The sequence below is a fragment of the Oncorhynchus tshawytscha genome, linkage group LG22 (assembly GCF_018296145.1).
Source record: "Oncorhynchus tshawytscha isolate Ot180627B linkage group LG22, Otsh_v2.0, whole genome shotgun sequence".
In the NCBI taxonomy this organism is placed as follows: Eukaryota; Metazoa; Chordata; class Actinopteri; order Salmoniformes; family Salmonidae; genus Oncorhynchus; species Oncorhynchus tshawytscha.
This window is the reverse complement of record NC_056450.1, coordinates 24,453,587-24,471,918: the sequence shown is the minus strand read 5'-3', so window position 1 is coordinate 24,471,918 and position 18,332 is coordinate 24,453,587. Positions and strand designations below refer to the sequence as shown.

Below are 18,332 nucleotides of genomic sequence, written 5' to 3'. Positions count from 1 at the left end.
GTAAACATACAATTACATGCACTCTCCCATCACCTCCACTTTCCTGGTCTATTTGGCTGGCTCAGTGCTGACATCTGGACTTTGGCTAGCCTATAGCATTACTTCATTACTTTCCTTCATAAGCTTTATGAGTATTCATCCACTGTTTTAGACAAATCTTCACCATCGATCAAACTTCTGAGATGGTCAGCACTAAATACACTGTATTCAGCAGAGGGAATGAAATTCATTTGGTAAAGCATGCATGCCTCATCACAAAGGCATAAGGGATCACCTTCAGCGCTGCCCCTTAAGTGATTTCACATGCTCCTAAAATGTCCACCTCACCTCTGTTGGGCAAGACATCTTTTTTAGAAAACCTGGTGCACGGAAACAAGGGATAAAGAGGGATGCCAGGGGAAGGCGAGAAGGAGGGAAAAGGGCGGAGGATATAGAGAGCGCAGCATGAAAAGATAATGAGAATTGTCATGCCCATGGGGGTGATGTGAAGGGGATGCACAATGCAGTGGTCGAAATGGAGGGATGAGGAAACATTGTTTAGAGAAAAAAAGAAGAGAAAAATAGAGAGGGAGAATGGAGGGATAAACATCGCTCGAGGGCCTGAGTGTGAGGAGTTGTGACAGGGTCCTGATGCCCAGGAGGTCTCTGACCCTGCCTGGTGATGATGTGTCACTGGGTGTGAACACAACAGAACAGAGCAGCTCGTGGGGAATGCAGTGCCTGGGGCTTCTTGTTCGACTTGCCAGTGGGAGGAGGGGCTCATTCTCTAGTCTGGTTCCTCTAGTCTCTATCTTAAAAATGTTTCTCTGTTGTCAACCTAAGGGTAATCTAGGCACCCAGAACAAAATTAGCTAAGGCTGTCACGAGAGACAAACCTAAAAGAGATCCCTATTCACCTACATTCATCCCAGGTTATTATTTTAGGGAGGTTCAGGCTAGGGCTGAAGGGTTTCCTCGAACAGATGGCTGTAAAAAGAAACACCACTTTAGCCAAGCTACATTGGATTGAATAGAGAGGATCTGATGTGTGTCGGGGGTGCATGATGCCCTCAGTCTGATGTGTGTCGGGGTGCATGATGCCCTCTGATGTGTGTCGAGGTGCATGATGCCCTCAGTCTGATGTGTGTTGGGGGTGCATGATGCCCTCAGTCTGATGTGTGTCGGTGTGCATGATGCCCTCAGTCTGATGTGTGTCGGGGTGCATGATGCCCTCAGTCTGATGTGTGTCGGGGTGCATGATGCCCTCAGTCTGATGTGTGTCAGGGGTGCATGATGCCCTCAGTCTGATGTGTGTCGGGGTGCATGATGCCCTCAGTCTGATGTGTGTCGGGGGTGCATGATGCCCTCAGTCTGATGTGTGTCGGGGTGCATGATGCCCTCAGTCTGATGTGTGTCGGGGGTGCATGATGCCCTCAGTCTGATGTGTGTCAGGGGTGCATGATGCCCTCAGTCTGATGTGTGTCGGGGTGCATGATGCCCTCAGTCTGATGTGTGTCGGGGTGCATGATGCCCTCAGTCTAATGTGTGTCGGGGTGCATGATGCCCTCAGTCTGATGTGTGTCGGGGTGCATGATGCCCTCAGTCTGATGTGTGTCGGGGGTGCATGATGCCCTCAGTCTGATGTGTGTCGGGGGTGCATGATGCCCTCAGTCTGATGTGTGTCGGGGTGCATGATGCCCTCAGTCTGATGTGTGTCGGGGGTGCATGATGCCCTCAGTCTGATGTGTGTCGGGGGTGCATGATGCCCTCAGTCTGATGTGTGTCAGGGGTGCATGATGCCCTCAGTCTGATGTGTGTCGGGGTGCATGATGCCCTCAGTCTGATGTGTGTCGGGGTGCATGATGCCCTCAGTCTAATGTGTGTCGGGGTGCATGATGCCCTCAGTCTGATGTGTGTCGGGGTGCATGATGCCCTCAGTCTGATGTGTGTCGGGGTGCATGATGCCCTCAGTCTGATGTGTGTCGGGGTGCATGATGCCCTCAGTCTGATGTGTGTCGGGGTGCATGATGCCCTCAGTCTGATGTGTGTCGGGGGTGCATGATGCCCTCAGTCTGATGTGTGTCGGGGTGCATGATGCCCTGAGTCTGATGTGTGTCGGGGTGCATGATGCCCTCAGTCTGATGTGTGTCGGGGGTGCATGATGCCCTCACAGTCTCACAGCTTCTCTTCAACACGTCACAAAGCATGAGTTAAGTCTGACTTAGTTTTGTTAATTATTAATAGATTTCACACAGTGCTTTTGTTTCCCCCCAATTAAGATGGGATTTGATGATGTAACAGGCAACAGCACATTTTAGTTTGTATTTGTATTTATTATAGATCCCCATTAGCTGCTGCCAAAGCCTCTTCCTGGGTTCCAGCAAAATTAAGGCAGTTTATACAATTTTAAAAACATTACAATACATTCACAGATTTCACAACACACTGTGTGCCCTCTGTACCCTACTCCACCACTACCACATATCTACAGTACTAAATCCATGTGTATGTATAGTGCATATGTTATTGTGTGCGTTTACATGTGTCTGTGCCAATGTTTGTGTTGCTTCACAATCCCCGCTGTTCCATAAGGTGTTTTTTTATCTGTTTTTTAAAAATCTAATTTGACTGCTGGCATGAGTAACTTGATGTGGAATAGAGTTCCATGTAGTCATGGCTCTATTTAGTATTGTGTGCCTCCCATAGTCTGTTCTGGACTTGGGGGACTGTGAAGAGACCTCTTGTGGCATGTCTTGACATGTATATTATTCATATTAGCTATCTTGATGAAAAAATGTGTCATAACCCTTGTTTTGTCACTGTAAAGTGTGCCGGTATAGTCAGTCTTCTGATTCAGAGGTAAACAAAACACAGATATTAGCTATATTAGCTATCATAAGTCATTTATGTAAGTGCTGTGCTTGTTGAGTGTCCTTCCCTATAAGCATGCTGCAATTCTGTTGTCAATTTGTTTACTGTGACATAGCATTGTATCTGGCCAAACACAGTTTTTTCCAAGAAGTTTACTAAGGGTTGGTAACAGGCTGATTGGTAGGCTATTTGAGCCAGTAAAGGGGTTTTTACTATTCTTGGGTAGTGGAATGACTTTAGCTTCCCTCCAGGCCTGAGGGCACACGCTTTCTAGTAGGCTTAAATTTAAGATGTGGCAAATAGCAATATCGTCTGCTATTATCCTCAGTAATTTTCCATCCCGATTGTCAGACCCCGGTGGCTTGTCATTGTTGATAGACAACAATAATTTTTTCACCTCTTCCACACTGACTTCACGGAATTCAAAAGTACAATTCTTGTCTTTCATAATTTGGTCCGATATACTTCTATGTGTAGTGTTAGCGTTTGTTGCTGGCATGTCATCCCTAAGTTTGCTTATCTGCCAATGAAAAAGTAATTAAAGTAGTTTGCAATATCAGAGGGTTTTGTGATGAATGAGCCATCTGATTCAATGAATGATGGAGCCGAGTTGGCTTTTTCCCCAAAATGTTCATTTAAGGTGCCCCAAAGCTTTTTACTATCATTCTTTATATTATTTATCTTTGTTTCATAGTGTAGTTTATTTTTATTTATATTTAGCTTAGTCACATGATTTCTTAATTTGCAGTACATTTGCCAATCAGTTGGGCTCCCAGACTTAATAGCCATACATTTTGCCTCATCCCTCTCAACCATACAATTTTTCAATTCCTCATCAATCCAAAGGGATTTAACAGTTTTACAGTCATTTTCTCAATGGGTCTGTGCTTATTAGTAACTGGAATAGGTTGTTTCATAAATGTGTCAAGTGCAGCGTCTGGTTGCTCCTCATTACAAAACACACACCAGCAAATATTCTTTACATCATCAACATATGAATCATTACAAAACCTAGTGTATGACATTCTTATACACTATATTAGGCCAGGCGTTGGGACTTTGGTTTTCCTAGATATGGCTATTATATTGTGATCAAAATATCCTATGGATTTGGATACTGCTTTAAAGCAAATATCTGCAGCATTAGTAAAGATGTGATCAATGCATGTTGATGATTTAATTCCTGTGCTGTTTGTAACTACCCTGGTAGGTTGACTGACAACCTGATCCAGGTTGCAGGCACTGGTTACAGTTTGAAGTTTTTTCCTGAGTGGGCAGCTTGATGATAGCCAGTCAATATTTAAATCATCCAGAAAATATACTTGTCTGTTGATATCATATACATTATCAAGCATTTCACACGTTATCCAGATACTGACTGTTAGCACTTGGTGGTCTATATCAGCTTCCCACCAGAATGGGCTTTAGGTGAGGCAGATGAACCTGTAGCCATATTACTTCAACAGTATTTAACATTAGATCGTCTCTCATCTTTACAGGAATGTGGTTCTGAATATAGACCGCAACACTGCCTCTGTTGGTATTTCTGTCTTTTCGGTAGATGTTATAATCATGTATTGGTACCACTGTATCATCAAAGCTATTATCTAAGTGAGTTTTAGAGAATATGAATGTCATCTGTTACAAGCAAGTTATTGGCTCCAAACAGATGTATTCGGTGCAATTAGGGGTACATAAATTAAATGACTTACATTGTGTTTGACAATGCCCCTAAGATCATGTACATTTGATGCAGCATTATGACGACTCATTGTCACAATGGTAGGGATTAATAACTGAGCTGGTCTTGGATCATTTACCAGTCATTGTTTCAAAGCAGCCTTGAAATGTGTGGACAGAGTCCAGGAGCCAAGATGATTTAGATGGACTCCATCATTTCCACAGCAAAGATCAACTTTTGTTTTTGTGAGAAAGCTAACGATTTGTTGCTTTGCATTTGTCTATCACCGAAAAACTTCTCAAGGAAAAGGTTGTTGCCAGCATCGACATGACAGACAGACAGTGTGGTCAGACGAAGTAATAGGACAGCTGTCATGGCACAGAGTTTAGCAGAGAGCTCAGAAGAAGCACACAGTAACCTAACAGAGCTGCTGTGCCTGGTTCCAGCAAATAAGGATGCTGCAAGTGAGCATTTCGTTGGATGGTGTATACCTTGTGTATCCTGTACATACGACTAATACAAATTTAAACTTTAATCTTGGTTCCCTGGGTAGACTTGTCAAAGCCTGCTTTTGACAAACAAGAGAGAGGGGCCGACCAGCAGAGCATGAGGCAGAGCTCCCCAGAGTAGGATGCTTTCTCACCCTTTCTCTTACTGTATCTCTCTCTATGTCTCTCTCTCTCAGTTTCTCTCTCTCTCTGATCCTGCTCTCACTCTACATTCTATCAGTCGCTCTGTCTCGCTCTCTCTCCACCTCTCTCTCTCTCGCTCTCTCTGATCCTGCTCTCACTCTACATTCTCTCTCATTTGCTCTATCTCTCTGTCTCTCTCCACATCTCTCTCTCGCTCTCTCTGATCCTGCTCTCACTACATTCTCTCTCAGTCTCTCTGTCTCTCTCCACCTCTTTCTCGCTCTCTCTGATCCTGCTCTCACTCTACATTCTCTCTGTCTCTCTGTCTCTCTCCACCTCGCTCCCTCACTCTCTCTGATCCTGCTCTCACTCTACATTCTATCAGTCGCTCTGTCTCTCTCCACCTCGCTCTCTCACTCCTTTCAATTCTCTCCTTCAGTTCAATTGAGAGGCTTTTTGAACCAGCTCCATCTCTTTGTCCCACGGCCATGTTTAAGAGGCCAATTATCCATGATCATTCCCTTCAACCCTCAGTCATTGACAGCCAGGAAGGGTGGAGGATTCACTCAATGACTGTAATTGCTGCCTCTTTATCATTTATGCTTATTCATTTGGAAATCACTCCGCAATTTACACTCTTTCTCAAAACACTTTGATTGTGGATATGAATATCTCAGGCAAATATGTTTCCAAGTTGCTTCTCGCAGTAGTGCACTATCATTATGTCTTAATAACCTCACTTACACCCAGGGGGTATGTTTGGGTACCGACATGAATAATGCAAATCAGCCAAAAGTGAATGATTCAAAAAGTACTCCGTGCATATCGAGAGGAAAGTAATTTATCTCCTTAAATTGACATGTACATAGGGCTATTGCTTTGAAGATAACCCTTCAAATAAATCAATAGTCTAAGAATGAGTTCGTTATCATAATAACTATCTAGGAAGGATGATTTTCTAATCTTTTAATTAAATGAGTGGTACTTTTTCCTGGTCAACACCAGTCAGTTTTTAATCAGATACAATTGGGCCTGCCACTATTCCACGTCATTGGATTGGTTGTTAAAATGTAGGCTACAAGCATCCATCTCCCCAGGCACTTTCTGCAATATATCATCTCCATCCCAGTGATTGGCATATCATAATGGAATAAATAATTCACAATTATTGTCCAAGGCAAAATCTCATCAAACTCATCCTCGATAGCATCTTACACAACTAGCGTAATAATTGTATAATGAGATGATAAAATATCACCTGACCTCAACCCCCTGTGCAGAATCTGGTTGAATCAACGTTGGTTCAATGTATTTTGTCAACGTATTGTGACGTGGAATCTACGTGGAAAATACATTAACGTAAACTGTTGTTTTGAGGGTGAAATTTCAACCACAGGATTATGTCATCATGGTAAACAAATTTCAACAAGACAAACCTTGTATAGAATCTGTTGGATTTGTACCTTTAAAACAACGTCAGATCTTCCACTATCAGAACAAAACACTAGGCTGGGCAGCACCTACTGGAGAATTGATCTATCTACAGCAGTGGTCGCCAACCGGTCGATCGCAAGGCATTCCTAGTCGATCACCAAATATTTCTGTAGAAAAGCCAACGAACGATAAAGGATTGCGCTCCTTTTTAAAAATCATGTTGAGCTGTTGCCGGTAGGTGCACTTGATTTAAAAGTCCTGCGCACCGGGTAAGCAAAGTGTTCCCATGAGATAAACTCCGCCTACCCGGCAGACTGGCAAATCTGTGACTAAATAGAGTGCACCTACTGCGCTGCCCAATCGAATAGCTCAAATCACCGTGGCTACAGAGCTTCCATGACCCTGGCCACAGCCAAGTTTAAATGGCTACTAGCCTATGTAAGATTTAATAACTTTTAAATGACCACAGAGAGACCATCAATGAATACAGCAAAGACCTGCTGTATTTGTGAGTGAGTTCATGTTTAAGTTTATATTCAGCACTGTCACTGTTTTTATTCAACACTATTACAAAACGCGCTTCTCCGTACTTCCGCTCGGGCTGCAGCTGCAATGAATGAGTAGCCAAGTATCGATAGCCCTGCGTTTTATTATTATTAGCAGCTCGTTGTGTCGATTTTAATATTATGAAATATTTAACTTCCTCTGGTCATAGGAACAACATGAATTTGTGCATGAGGCAGATGCGGTGCGACTCGAGGTTCACCATCCGGTGGAAGACGGTGTCCCCTCTCTCTGGTCAGTCACACCGGAGAAAAGGAAGGAGAGAGCAGGTGGAAGACGGTGTCCCCTCTCTCTGGTCAGTCTCACCGGAGGAAAGGACGGAGAGAGCAGGGACCGTGAGAGGCGGTTGGGAAAAATAGTTTTGTACGTCATACAACTTGGAATTCCAAGTCGGAAACTAAGACATCTTTCTAGAGCTCCGACTTCTCAACCTGAAGATCACTGACGTCATGATTTGACCTCGTTGCAGGCCCAGGCGGCATCCCCAGCCGAGTCCTCAGAGCATGCGCAGACCAGCTGGCTGGTGTGTTTACGGACATATTCAATCAATCCTTATCCTGCTGTTCCCACATGCTTCAAGAGGGCCACCATTGTCCCTGTTCCCAAGAAAGCTAAGGTAACTGAACTAAACGACTACCGCCCCGTAGCACTCACTTCCGTCATCATGAAGTGCTTTGAGAGACTAGTCAAGGACCATATCACCTCCACCCTACCTGACACCCTAGACCCACTCCAATTTGCTTACCGCCCAAATAGGCCCACAGACGATGCAATCTCAACCACACTGCACACTGCCCTAACCCATCTGGACAAGAGGAATACCTATGTGAGAATGCTGTTCATCGACTACAGCTCAGCATTTAACACCATAGTACCCTCTAAACGCGTCATCAAGCTCGAGACCCTGGGTACTGGACTTCCTGACGGGCCGCCCCCAGGTGGTGAGGGTAGGTAACAACATCTCCACCCCGCTGATCCTCAACACTGGGGCCCCACAAGGGTGCGTTCTGAGCCCTCTCCTGTACTCCCTGTTCACCCACGACTGCGTGGCCATGCACGTCTCCAACTCAATCATCAAGTTTGCGGACGACACTACAGTGGTTGGCTTGATTACCAACAACGATGAGACGGCCTACAGGGAGGAGGTGAGGGCCCTCGGAGTGTGGTGTCAGGAAAATAACCTCACACTCAACGTCGACAAAACAAAGGAGATGATTGTGGACTTCAGGAAACAGCAGAGGGAGCACCCCCCTATCCACATCGAAGGGACAGTAGTGGAGAGGGTAGTAAGTTTTAAGTTCCTCGGTGTACACATCACGGACAAACTCAATTGGTCCACCCACACAGACAGCGTTGTGAAGAACGCGCAGCAGCGCCTCTTCAACCTCAGGAGGCTGAAGAAATTCGGCTTGTCACCAAAAGCACTCACAAACTTCTACAGATGCACAATCGAGAGCATCTTGTCGGGCTGTATCACCGCCTGGTACGGCAACTGCTCCGCCCACAACCGTAAGGCTCTCCAGAGGGTAGTGAGGTCTGCACAATGCATCACCGGGGGCAAACTATCTGCCCTCCAGGACACCTACACCACCCGATGTCACAGGAAGGCCATAAAGATCATCAAGGACAACAACCACCCGAGCCACTGCCTGTTCACCCCGCTATCATCCAGAAGGCGAGGTCAGTACAGGTGCATCAAAGCATGGACCGAGAGACTGAAAAACAGCTTCTATCTCAAGGCCATCAGACTGTTAAACAGCCACCACTAACATTGAGTGGCTGCTGCCAACACACTGACTCAACTCCAGACACTTTAATAATGGGAATTGATGGAAATTGATGTAAAATATATCACTGGCCACTTTAAACAATGCTACTTAATATAATGTTTACATACCCTACATTACTCATCTCATATGTATATGTATGTACTGTACTCTATATAATCTACTGCATATTTATGTAATACATGTATCACTAGCCACATTAAACTATGCCACTTTGTTTACATACCCTACATTACTCATCTCATATGTATATACTGTACTAGATACCATCTACTGCATCTTGCCTATGCCGTTCTGTACCATCACGCATTCATATATCTTTATGTACATATTCTTTATCACTTTACACTTAAGGTAGTAGTCTTGGAATTGTTAGGTTAGATTACTCGTTGGTTATTACTGCATTGTCAGAACTAGAAGCACCAGCATTTCGCTACACTCGCATTAACATATGCTAACCATCTGTATGTGACAAATACATTTGATTTGATTTGATTTTGTTGACCACCAGATGCAGGTACCATCAGTCCAGTTAACTAAAAAGCTAATTATTTCAATTCATGCTCCACAGTGCCTCACAAGTGCTAAACCAACTGATCTATGTTGTTATCAAAGCTCGAGTTTTTCAATATAATATGGTCTGATTAACAATATTGGCAGCCCAATCAAATAGCCAATATGCTGTGATAATGTATTAGGCCTACTGCCCAAACCTCATTCCTACAAAAATGTTTGTGTGAGGTTAATGTAAAAAAAAAAAAGAACATCTGAGCAGTAGATCAAAGCTTGCTTTTTGACTGCGAAAGTGTTCTTGACTCAGAAAAGGTTAGTGACCACTGGCTATTACCAAAGTGCTATCATGAGAATGATTGTTGAGAGATCTCCACTTAAAGATGCAAGATGTAACTTTTTGGGCAAACTGACCGAATTCAGATAGAAATGTGAGTTATAGATCTGTCATGCTTATTGAAAGCAAGTCTAAGAAGCAGTAGATCTGTTCTATGTGTGCTATTTCTATGCTTCCCGTTCTTAAGTTTTGTTTTGTCACATAAACTGAAATTAGGCAAACTATAAGAATTTTAGCAACCAGGAAATGGTCGGAGAATGGTCGGAGGAAATGTGTGCAATAATAGTGCTTAACATTATTTTTGAATGACTACCCCATCTCTGTGCCCCACACATACAATTATATGTAAGGTCCCTCAGTTGAAAAGGGAATTTCAAGCACAGATTCACCCACGAAGACCAGGGAGGTTTTCCAAAGCCTCGCAAAGAAGGGCACCTATTGGTAGATGGGTGAAAATAAACAAAAACAGACACTGAATTTCCCTTAGAGCATGGAGAAGTTATCAATTGCGCTTCGGATGGTGTATCAATACACCCAGTCATGACAACGATACAGGCGTCCTTCCTAACTCAGTTGCTGGAGAGGAAGGAAAACGCTCAGGGATTTCACAATGAGGCCAATGGGGATTTTAAAACAGTTACAGAGTTGAATTGCTGTGATAGGAGAAAACTGAGGAAACTGGATCAACAACATTGTAGTTACTCTACAATACTAACCTAAATGTCAGAGTGGAAAGAAGGAAGCCTGTACAGAATACAAATATTCCAAAACATAAATCCTGTTTGCAATAAGACACTAAAGTAAAACTGTAAAAAATGTGACAAAGAAATGAACTTTTTATCCTGAATACAAAGTGAAATGTTTGTGGAAACACATCACTTAGTACGACTTTTCATATTTTCAAGCATGGTGGAGATTTGGGCGAAGTTGATCTGCGAGATTCTTAATAAATGCTTGTTTGATTTAATGGCGCTCACGATACAAGAAGTGACAGAACAATTGAGCACGACTAGAGATCAAGTCACACAGTTAATATAAGGGCCACTAGATGTCTTGTGATAGATTACATAAAATCCTTGAAAGATACCTAAATTCTGGTAGTTTACAGATCTGATGTTCAAAGTTTTTTTTAGATCATAAGAAATTATAGTGGATGCATGGCAAAGTTGGGTCGGAGCTTTGTCATTATATTTGATTTGATTTTAGATCATCTTATTTCATTATTTCTTATATTGTACATGTGATAAGGCCACACAGAGGGCCAGAGATTATTACAGACACCTGTGATCATCTAAAGTACCCAAAAGGGCCACTAGATGTCTTGTGATAGGTTACATAAAATCCTTGAAAGAAACCTAAATTATGGTAGTTTAGTGGTAGTATACCCTCCCTTTGCAACCCTAATTGTCCAGATGCAATTTCCTGAGAGCCACGCCAGTCTTTAAAGGGGAGAGAAATGTCTCTCTCGCACGCTCTCCTTCTCTCTTCCTCTCACTCGCTCACACTCTCTCTCTCTCTCTCGCTCTCTCTCTCTCCCACTCTCTCTGAGGAGTGCTGCGAAGACAGGAGGGGAGTGGAACAGGACAGTGTCGGCCTGCCAGGGCTTTTAATTTTAAAGATGTATTAAAGAGAAAAGACTTTAAAAAAACACGCTGTTCTTAAAATTGTCTCTTAAATCAAAAATCAAAAGGTTACTTTGAGCCTTGGGTACTTGTGATGCAAACTTATCTAACTTTTGAAATACAATGTGCGTACAAACATTAGGAACACCTTCCTAATTTTGAGTTGCACCCCCTTTTGCCTTCAGAACAGCCTCAATTCGTAGGGGTGTGAAAAACCCAGCAGCGTTGCTGTTCTTGGCACACTCAAATGGTGAGCCTGGCCCCTACTACCATACCCTGTTCAAAGGCACATAAATATTTTGTCTTGCCCATTAACCCTCTGAATGGCACACATACACAATCCATGTCTCAATTGTCTCAAGGTTTAAAAAAATAATTATTTAACCTGTCTCCTCCCGTTCATCTACACTGATTGAAGTGGATTTAACAAGTGACATCAATAAGGGATCATAGCTTTCACCTGGATTCACCAGGTCAGTCTATGTCATGGAAAGAGCAGGTGTTCCTAATGTTTTGTACACTCAGTGTACATACACCCAACAAGACAGTTGTGAAACTGTGCATGCCAGTGTATGAGCAAAGATTATATATGATAAATTAATATCGCATAATATATATCACAACCTCTCTAGACCACTTACGTGTTGTAAGCCATGATTAGGAAAGTACACAGTTCATTTCATATTAGTGAAAATGTCAAATATGAATTAATAGTGTGCAGTATAATGACAAAATATTCCTTGCCACAGCTGCTATAAGGCACTTGATATGCTCTGTCAATCATCATTATAGCAAAACTACTGTAGCTCTCTTTTTCTCTCTCTCCTCTATAACTGTCTTCTGGTGGGATATCACACTGTGTCCAAGACAATAACAATTTTATAGAAACTAAACAATGGGGCAGTGGGCAGAGCATAAAGGCAGTGTACTCTCCAAGACTGAAAATGAATGGAAGATGCCTGAGAGACTTTTGGCAACTGGTAGAGGATCTATCATCAGCCAACGCAGCAGGTTTATGGCGAGGAGACTGTAACCCAGTGGGAGATTTCAAATCAAAGTAAAACCTTATGTTGAAGTAGCAGTAGCGAGCTGCAGTAAATACAGAACAAATGTTTATGGTGCCACCCACATATACCATCCATTACATACAGTATCCCACAACTCTATGTAATGTCTCCCTTCAACATGCATCTTTCATCCCCTCTCTACCACATATTCCACATCCACTTCCCACATGCATCTTTGAACACCATGTCTCTGAGGATAGCGCCACACAGTATGCCGTGCCAGCCACACTCTACAGTACAAACGCTGCTTGAAGGAATTAACAATCACATTACAAAAAAGGGATTCTGTTTGTTGCCAGACCTCTCAAACAGCATCTGTGGGCATGGTGAGAGAGCAAAAGAGGGCATTCATGCTTGGTTGAGTCACAAAGCACAGTAGGGCCACCACGCTCATTAAAGCAATACATTTAATTAATTAATTGTGAAATAGGTCAATTTTGACTTTGAGGTGCAGTCAAACACACGAGGAACAGACTCGGGAGGCAGAATGGAGATTCACATACTGTATTATACCATTTTTGGGAGATACAGTAATAGCAGATTCTGTTTTTCCTCTCTTTGGTGCATAAAACTATTTTCTTGAAAGATGATCTGAGGTCTTCATGTAACTTACCACTTGGAAGTCCTCGGCTCTGCACTCGGCCCCCCGGAAGTGACACGCCAGCAGTATTTCCTTGATGTCATGTCCTGTGCGGTCGTAGAACTCACGCATGTTGAAGGGACGGGGCTTGAAGTTGTGGAAGTCAGCTTTGACCTTCAGGGTCTCCAGAACACTTTCCTCCACCAAATGGGTGTCCCTGATCTCATACCTAGAGACCGAGAGAGAGAGTGAAGGAGAGAGAGAGAAAAAAAGGAGAGAGAAAGACATAAAGAAAGCGAGAAGGAAGGAGTCCAAAAGAGGGAGTTTTATTAGTCTAGTCACAAATGTTCAATTTCAGCATATTCAAACAGAGGTAGATTCATTCCCTTTTTCCTGCTATTCCTCTCCCTACTCTTTAATACCTTCAAGCAGACTACCATAGTCCCTGTGCCCAAGAATGCCAAGGTAATCTGTCTGTAGCCATGAAATGCTTTGAAAAGCTGGTCATGGCTCACATCAACACCATCATCCCAGACACCCTGGACCCACTCCAATTCGCATACCGCCCCAACAGATACACAGATGATGCAATCTCTATTGCACTCCACACTGCCCTCTCCCATCTGTACAAGAGGAGAACGCTGTTGATTGACCATAGCTCAGTGTTCAACATCCTAGTGCCCATAAAGCTGATCAACAAGCTCAGGACTCTGGAACTAAACACCTCCCTCTGTAACTGGATCCTGGACTTCTTAGTGGTCTGCCAAAGATGCTGAGGGTAGGCAACAACACATCCGCCACGCTGACCCTCAACACGGGGCCCCTCAGGGCTGCGTGATTAGTCTCCCACTGTACCCCCTGTTCACCCACGACTGTGTGGCCTCGCATGACGACAACACCATGATTAAGTTTGCTGATGACACGAAGGTGGTAGGCCTGATCACGATGACGATGAGACAGCCTATAGGGAGGAGGTCAATAACCTGCCAGTGTGGTGCTAGGACAACAACCTCTCCCTTAACATCAACAAGACAAACAAGCTGATTGTGGATTACAGAAAACGGAGGGCAGAGTACGCCTCCATCCACATCGACAGGGCTGTAGTGGAGCGAGTCAAGAGCTTCAAGTTCCTAGGTGTCCACATCACTAAGGAATTATCATGGTCCACACACACCAACACAGATGTAAAGAAGGCGCGACAACGACTCTTCCACCTCAGGAAGCTGAAAAGTTTACGCATGGACCCTCAGATCCTCAAAAAGTTCTACACCTGCACCATTGAGAGCATCTTGACTGGCTTAATTATCCCTTTTTATGGCAACTGCTTGGTATCTGACTGCAAGGCGATACAGAGGTTAGTGCGGAAGGCCCAGTACATCACTGGGGCCGAGCTCCCTGCCATCCAAGATCACTATACCAGGCGGTGTCAAAGGAAGACCCTAAAATCCATCCGCCCAAGTCATAAACGGTTCTCTCTGCTACCGCACAGCAAGCGGTGCCAATGCAGCAAGAGTGGAACCAACAGGACCGTGAACCGCTTCTACCTCGAAGCCACAAGACTGCTAAATAGCTAGTCCGGGTAGCTATTGGTTAACTATTTAACTATCTGCATTGACCGAGTCTCATAGGAAAGGGTCTGAATACTTATGTAAATAAGGTATTTCTGTTTTTTTTTGTGGGTTTTTTACATTTGCAAAAAAATGGTAAAAACCTGACTTTGATTTGTCTTTATAGGGTATTGTGTGTAGATTGATGAGGAGGAAAACTATTTAATCAATTTTAGAATAAGGCTGTAATGTAAAATGTGGAAAAAGTCAAGAGATCTGAATACTTTCTGAACACGCTGTATATGTACAGTATACTGAACAAAGATATTAAAGCAACAATTTCAATGATTTTACAGAGTTACAGTAACATTTAACGAAATCAGTCAATTGAAATAAAGAAATTAGGCCCTCATCTATGGATTTCACATGACTGGGCAGGGGCGTAGCCATAGGTGGGCCTGGGGAGGCATGGGCCCACCCACTAGGGAGCCAGGCCAATCAGAATGAGTTTTTCTCCACAAAAGAGCTTTATTACCAACATAAATACTCCTCAGTTTCATCAGCTGTCAGGGTGGCTGGTCTCAGACAATCCCGCAGGTGAAGAAGCCGGATGTGGAGGTCCTGGGCTGGCGTGGTTACACGTCTGTAGTTGTGAGGCCGGTTGGACGTACTGACAAATTCTCTAAAACAACGTTGGAGGTGGCTTATGGTAGTGAAATTAACGTAAAATTCTCTAGCAACTGTTCTGGTGGTCATTCCTGCAGCCAGCATGCCAACTGGATGCTCCCTCAAACCTTGAGACATCTGTGGCATTGTGTTGTGTGACAATACTGCACAATTTAGAGTGGCCTTTTATTGTCTCCAGCCCAAGGGGCATCTGTGTAAAGATTACAGTGGCTTGTGAAAGTATTCACCCCCCTTGGCATTTTTCCTAATTTGTTGCCTTACAACCTGGAATTAAAATAGATTTTGGGGGGTTTGTATCATTTGATTTACACAATATGCCTACCACTTTGAAGATGCAAAATATTTTTTCTTGTGAAACAAACAAGAAATATCACAAAAAAACATAAAACTTGAGCATGCATAACAATTCACCCCCCCTCCCCCAAGGGAATACTTTGTAGAGCCACCTTTCACTGCAATTACAGCTGCAAGTCTCTTGGGGTATGTTTCTATGATCTTGGCACATCTAGCCACTGGGATTTTTGCCCATTCTTCAAGGCAAAACTGCTCCAGCTCCTTCAAGATGGATGGGTTCCACTGGTGTACAGCAATCTTTAAGGCATACCACAGATTCTCAATTGGATTGAGGTCTGGGATTTGACTAGGCTATTCCAAGACATTTAAATGTTTCCCATTAAACCGCTCAAATGTTGCTTTAGCAGTATGCTTAGGGTCATTGTCCTGCTGGAAGGTGAACCTCCGTCCCAGTCTCAAATCTCTGGAAGTCTGAAACAGGTTTCCCTCAAGAATTTCTCTGTATTTAGCGCCATCCATCATTCCTTCAATTCTGACCAGTTTCTCAGTCCCTGCTGATGAAAAACATCCCCACTGCATGATGCTGCCACCACCATGCTTCACTGTGGGGATGAGGTTCTCGGGGTGATGAGAGGTGTTGGGTTTGCGCCAGACATAGCGTTTTCCTTGATGGCAAAAAAATCTAAATTTTAGTCTCATCTAACCAGAGTACCTTCATCCATTTGTTTGGGAAGTCTCCCACATGCCTTTTGGCGAACACCAAACGTGTTTGCTTATTATTTTCTTTAAGCAATGGCTTTTTTCAGGCCACTCTTCCATAAAGCCCAGCTCTGTGAAGTGTACGGCTTAAAGTGGTCCTATGGACAGATACTACAATCCCCGCTCTGGAGCTTTGCAGCTCATTCAGGGTTATTTTTGGTCTCTTTGTTGCCTCTCTGATTAATGCCCTCCTTGCCTGGTCCGTGAGTTTTGGTGGGCGGCCCTATCTTAGCAGGTTTGTTGTGGTGCCATATTCTTTCCATTTTTTAATGATGGATTTAATGGTGCTTCGTTTCAGATATTTTTTTATAACCCAACCCTGATCTGTACTTCTCCACAACTTTGTCCCTGACCTGTTTGGAGAGCTCCTTGGTCTTCATGGTGCCACTTGCTTAGTGGTGTTTCAGACTTTGGGGCCTTTCAGAACAGGTGTATATATTCTGAGATCATGTTACACTTAGATTGCACACAGGTGGGCTTTATTTAACTAATTATGTGGCTTCTGATGGTAATTGGTTGCACCAGATCTTATTTAGGGGCTTCATAGCAATGGGGGTGAATACATATGCATGCACCACTTTTCTGTTTAAAAAAAAAAACATTTTTAGAAACAAGTTGTTTTTTAATTTCACTTCACCAATTTGGACTATTTTGTGTATGTCCATTTCATGAAACCCAAATAAAAATCTATTTAAATTACAGGTTGTAATGCAACAAATGAGAAAAAACACCAAGGGGGATGAATAATTTTGCAAGACATTGTATGCTGTTTAATCAGCTTCTTGATATACCACACCCTTCTGGCGAATGGATTATCTTGGCAAAGGAGAAATGCTCACTAACAGGGATGCAAACACATTTTGAACTAAATTTGAGAGAAATACGTTTTTTGTGCATATGGATAATTTTTAGATTTTTTTATTGCAGCTCATTAAAAACATGGGATGAACCCTTTAAATGTTGTGTTAATATTTTTGTTCAGTATCCATACTGTATCTACCTCAATTACCTCATACCCCTGCACACCGACTCTGTACTGGAACCCTGTGTATATAGCCAAGTTATTGTTTCTCATTGTGTAATTATTTTTCTATTATTTCTATTTGTTTCTCTACATTGTTGGGAAGAGCCAGTAAGTAAGCATTTCACTGTTAGTCTACACCTGTTGTTTACGAAGCATGTGACAAATACAATGTGATTTGATTCCCATTAAAAATATATATTTGAAAGCTTGACAATCAGTTTGAGCAGACTTGAGCTCTTAAGAATAAGATGTGAATGTATGGAAATGGCATAACAAGAAATTATTGTTGAGAGGTTTTTAGACACAAGCACACAGTGACCTTACATAAAATACATTGATTGTGAATCTCTTTAGTTTTGGTTTATTAATATAAAGCGAATTCTCCCAACTCAAACTGTCTTTCTATTACCTTTACCAAGGACTAAGCTGTAGTAACCTTGATCTAGCTTGATCATGAGCCATACTCTACTAGAAGTGTTGCACTAGCTGCCTCAGCTGCAAGTCTGGCTGGAAAGACTAGCTTTGATGAAAAGCTTTCTCACACAACGTCCACTTATAAAATGTACTTTGTTACTTATAAAACATATAAACAACTCACATAGAAAACATGTTTGTGTGCATGTTTGTCCACAAGTCTATAAATCATGTGTACCTAGTGCCCTCACACATGTTTATTTTGTGTTGTGTAGCCTACTGAACTCTGGGTGTAGAATGTACTGTACATGTATATACCCATGTTTGTATTTGTGTGTGTGTGTGTGCTTGCGTTTGTGTGTGCATGAGTGTGTGAGAGAGCGGCAACACGTGTGTGTGCTTGTCCTCATTCCATCTACTCACAGAATAATTGCGCGTGAGTCACAGTGGGAAGGGAGAGTCATCCCACTCACACAACATTATCCATGGGAGTTCATCTTTTAATAGAGCAGCTGAGAGGCCAGCTAAATCTGACCATAATGT

General features: G+C 43.0%; 1 protein-coding gene across 1 annotated transcript in view; it reads right to left on the bottom strand.

Annotated features, from left to right (window-relative positions):
- LOC112222155 (acid-sensing ion channel 1) overlaps positions 1–18,332 on the bottom strand; it is an 88,063-nt gene that overhangs the window by 63,785 nt on the left and 5,946 nt on the right. The window contains exon 2 of the mRNA XM_024384801.2: positions 13,098–13,293. Coding sequence (XP_024240569.1) covers positions 13,098–13,293 — 196 coding nt within the window. The remainder of the gene's footprint in view (positions 1–13,097; positions 13,294–18,332) is intronic.